Source organism: Sinocyclocheilus anshuiensis, unplaced genomic scaffold (genome assembly GCF_001515605.1).
Source record: "Sinocyclocheilus anshuiensis isolate Anshui unplaced genomic scaffold, SAMN03320099.WGS_v1.1 scaffold24, whole genome shotgun sequence".
NCBI lineage: Eukaryota > Metazoa > Chordata > Actinopteri > Cypriniformes > Cyprinidae > Sinocyclocheilus > Sinocyclocheilus anshuiensis.
In genome coordinates this window covers 645960-649926 of record NW_015557090.1, presented here as the reverse complement: position 1 = coordinate 649926, position 3967 = coordinate 645960, and the positions used below count along the sequence as shown (strand labels likewise).

Genomic DNA, 3967 nt, shown 5'->3' with positions numbered 1-3967 from the left:
TATACACACATACATATATAAAATTGGCATTGGTTCAGGCACCGGAAGCATTTTAAAAGTTTCGATTTGGCACCGATATTGTAAAAAAAAAACATACGATACCCATCCCTACACATGACATGCAGTTCAAAATAGATATTGTGTTCTCAAATAAAGAATTTGTTCCCTCGACTTTTGTGGTCAAATTTTATGAATTATTTCCCTGGGAATCAAACTAATGTCCTTAGCATTACCATCTACCAGATGAGATACAGAAAGCTCAATAATCACTGCAAACTTCCAAAACAATACAGATCCAGAAAAGAAGCATGAAGTGCACCACGCTGCAAAGCATTTTTGAAGCGTATATTAGATATACACAATAAAATAAAATAAAAAGTTGTGTTCCATGCATTGATCCTTCAGATTATTGTAACAGCAAAAAGCAACATCTAAAGGAAACAAACAACAACCAAGATTCTGCATCATGACCACAATTCAGTGCAGCACAGACGCAATTTAACAAAGACAAAGTTTAATTCTAATGTGGCATTTATGGCCTTTACACAGAATGCAAGTTGTGAAGTCCAAGCGGAGATATATTTATTTATTTATTTAATTTTTAGTGTTGAAAACAGTTTTTGCTGCTTGATATTTTTGTGGAAACAGTGATATTTTTTTCAGTAGAAATATATTGCAACATTACGTATTTCTTAACATGTCTATATGCCAAAACTCATTTTTAACACTGATAATAAGAAATATATCTTGAGCAGCAAATCAGCATATTAGAATGATTTCTGAAGGATCATGCGGCATTGGTTGGTTAGACATAATGCCGGTAAATTCACTTGCCAAGCTCCTACACTGATTTAGCGTGAATAAAAACAAAGCACGGAAAGGACGCTAAAGTCATACAGCACTCTCACCTGTAAAGAGGTAATAGATCCACTGTGGCCCTGCAGAACCGCCACTGGGGCACAAGTACGAAGGCACCAGACTCTAATGGTTTTGTCGCAGCTCCCGGCCGCAATAAGGGTATTCTCAAAGTTAACGGCAAGGTCGGATATCTCAGCATAATGTCCTCTGAGAGTGGAGTGAAGCCTTCCGTCAAAAGAGGACCAGATCTTCACCAAGGCATCGTCGGAACCCTGAGGGTCAGGAAATGAACAGGGCCAAGTGTCAGACAGCAAAGACCAAGAGATGAGCCTGAGGCTACTCCAAAAGATTTTTGATGCTCACCGTAAAAATCCTGGATCCTGTTCGATCAAAGGCGATACAGTACACGGCAGAGAGATGTCCCAGGATCCTCCTGTGCATCTTCATGTGCTGATAATTGCTGACAGGGTTGATAGAGCTGAAGCGCTGAGCTCCAGTGAGCTCTCTGCCTCGGCACACCTCCACTACAATGACAGAGAGGAAATTCACTCAGAGCGCTCAACATTTAATTTCTCTGTTTGCCAAGACACAAGTCAAATACATTCAACAGGGATCAGGGATGGCTAGTAGCCAAAGTGAGAGGAAACAGTCAATGGGCCAATGCTACATTTATGCCATTCATTCAGTTGTGCTGTGTCAAGTTTAATCATCTTACATCAGCATTCATGGGGTGTGACACGGAGCATTTAAATAGACACAAATAGTCACGTAAAATATTAATATGCATTTTTAACTAGTGATTTTATTGCTTATAAGTAGGGATGTAACGATTAACTGCGAGCCGGTCGAAAATCGATTCAAATATGTGACGATTCAAATCGGTTGAGATGCTAAACAAATCACGATTCAATTAGGGGTAGGAGTTTATATGAATGCATGTCTGAGGGGAACTTACTGTCTTTAGAAAAGTTTAGATGGTATTTTTTCTTTTCATCTTGCTTCTGTATAATGCATATTAAAGTTCATAAGTGCAGCGCTGCTTTGTTTACAGCGGAAACCAAGGAAACGTTTTAAGCGCCACCTGCTGGCAGAGAGTGAATCTGCATCTCATTGAGTTCGTCTGCTGTTTCTGTTTCATACAGATATTTTTATGCATAGTTTCACAAAACTGAAGTCAAACCATTCTGTTTTTGTTTCAAATTTCGAAATTATACAATCTAATTTAGATTAAAAACTGCTCATGTTGCATGTATGCAGCATCTTTGTTTGGATCAAGATTAAAATGCAGTGGTTGCCTCTAATTTTAAAAGGAAAGAGCACAGACAAAGCCTTATTTTGTTTATATGAAGAGATTTATTTTATTTGTGTTACTTATTTATTTGATTTGGGGCTTGTTTTAAAATTTCAATTTAGTTTTGTTATTTACATTTACATTATATTTAAATGGTGTTATTTAGCAGACACTTTTATCCAACGCGACTTACAAATGAGGACAATAGAAGCAATCAAAACCAACAAAAGAGCAATAATATGCAAGTGCTATATTAGTATATTATTATAGTATTATATTTCAATTTCACAAAGAAATGTGCAGCATTTTGTCCAAGCAATAATAAAAGGACACATTTAATTTATAATTTGTCTTAAATCTCATTTTGTACAAAAAAAAAAAAATAAAAAAAAAAATACAAATCGTGAATCGAATTGTGAGTTGAGTGAATCGTTACATCCCTACTTATAAAGCATGAAAATTAATTTGTAAAATAAAAACAAGTCAAAAATCAGCGCTCTCATTCAAACAGAGAAAATAATGACAAAACATCTGTAGTTATTTCATTAAATATGTGACGTTAAGATTTGTTTATAAATTGAAAGCCTATAAATCGTGAATCGAATTGTGAGTTGAGTGAATCGTTACATCCCTACTTATAAAGCATGAAAATTAATTTGTAAAATAAAAACAAGTCAAAAATCAGCGCTCTCATTCAAACAGAGAAAATGACAAAACATCTGTAGTTATTTCACTAAATATGTGACGTTAAGATTTGTTTATAAATTGAAAGCCTATAATAATGAGCACATTCTGAAATAGCTGTTAAATAATACAAATAACAGATTTGAGCTGCAAATGATCAGACTATTAAATGTAAAAATTAAAAGTTGTCAAATATGTGGAACGGCTGTAACTACTTTTATCATCAAATTACAAAATAATAATAAAGACAATGATATTGGCCTTGAAAGTACATTGTAAAGAGTAGCCAATCAAAAAATTATTTAAAATACACTTTATTTGTGTGTATATTTATGATTACAATTTTAATTCCAGGTGCAATTAATTGTGATTGACTGAACAAACATGATTAATTACAAAAAAAAACAATTAATTTAATTTAAACAAATAAATAAATTCACAGACCCAATTTGATCATTTAATTTCAAGTATTTTGGATCTTCCAAAACGTAACTCAAATGCTATCGCAGCAATTACCCTATATTTTTTTTCTCATTAGAGATGTTTTACTTGAACGTGTCACAATAAGAAAGAAAAGACTGTAACTTCCGTTTCATGCTCACTTCAATAATAAAAAAAAAAAAGTAACCTTTTTATTTTTTTACTTTGAGCCAGTAAAAATAGCCAAGAAAAGAAAACTAAATTGAACTAAAAATCCTCATCATTGAACCTCGACATAACTGAAGGTACTTACCAATACTGGCATCCCTGCAGCTTAAAGGCCTCTCTGGTGGTCTCCCTCTATGAAGGGCTGCAAACGTGGAGGCTTTCCATCTGCTATTGCCGCAGTCTAGAGAAGTAGAGAGAAGGCAGACGGTGGTGACATTAAGACTTGGATAAATGATAAACACACCAAGGCAAAAGGGGTTGAAAGCTCACCTTTCGACGTTCGCAGTAAAGAGTGTTTCCCGGCCCCGAGTAGAGAGTGGACTCCTGGCACACCAGACGGAACCTCTCGGTCCAGAATCGGACCGATCTGCTTGCATATCTGCAACAGGTGGTCTGGTGCAATATGTCTGTTGGCATATACCTAACAAAGAATAAGGGATCCTTTACTTTCATTATGTCATGCATTACCGAAAGTTATAATAATAA

The 3967-nt window shown here is 35.1% G+C and overlaps 1 protein-coding gene across 3 annotated transcripts in view; it reads right to left on the bottom strand.

Annotated features, from left to right (window-relative positions):
• The window catches only part of LOC107677081 (bromodomain and WD repeat-containing protein 3-like), a 41672-nt gene that overhangs the window by 35244 nt on the left and 2461 nt on the right, over positions 1-3967 (bottom strand). For all 3 annotated transcript variants that reach the window (XM_016471868.1, XM_016471867.1, XM_016471866.1), the window contains exons 5-8: positions 3752-3902; positions 3567-3662; positions 1222-1382; positions 909-1130 (exon numbers count right to left, since the gene is read on the bottom strand). In XM_016471868.1, the coding sequence (XP_016327354.1) occupies positions 909-1130; positions 1222-1382; positions 3567-3662; positions 3752-3902 (630 nt within the window). The remainder of the gene's footprint in view (positions 1-908; positions 1131-1221; positions 1383-3566; positions 3663-3751; positions 3903-3967) is intronic.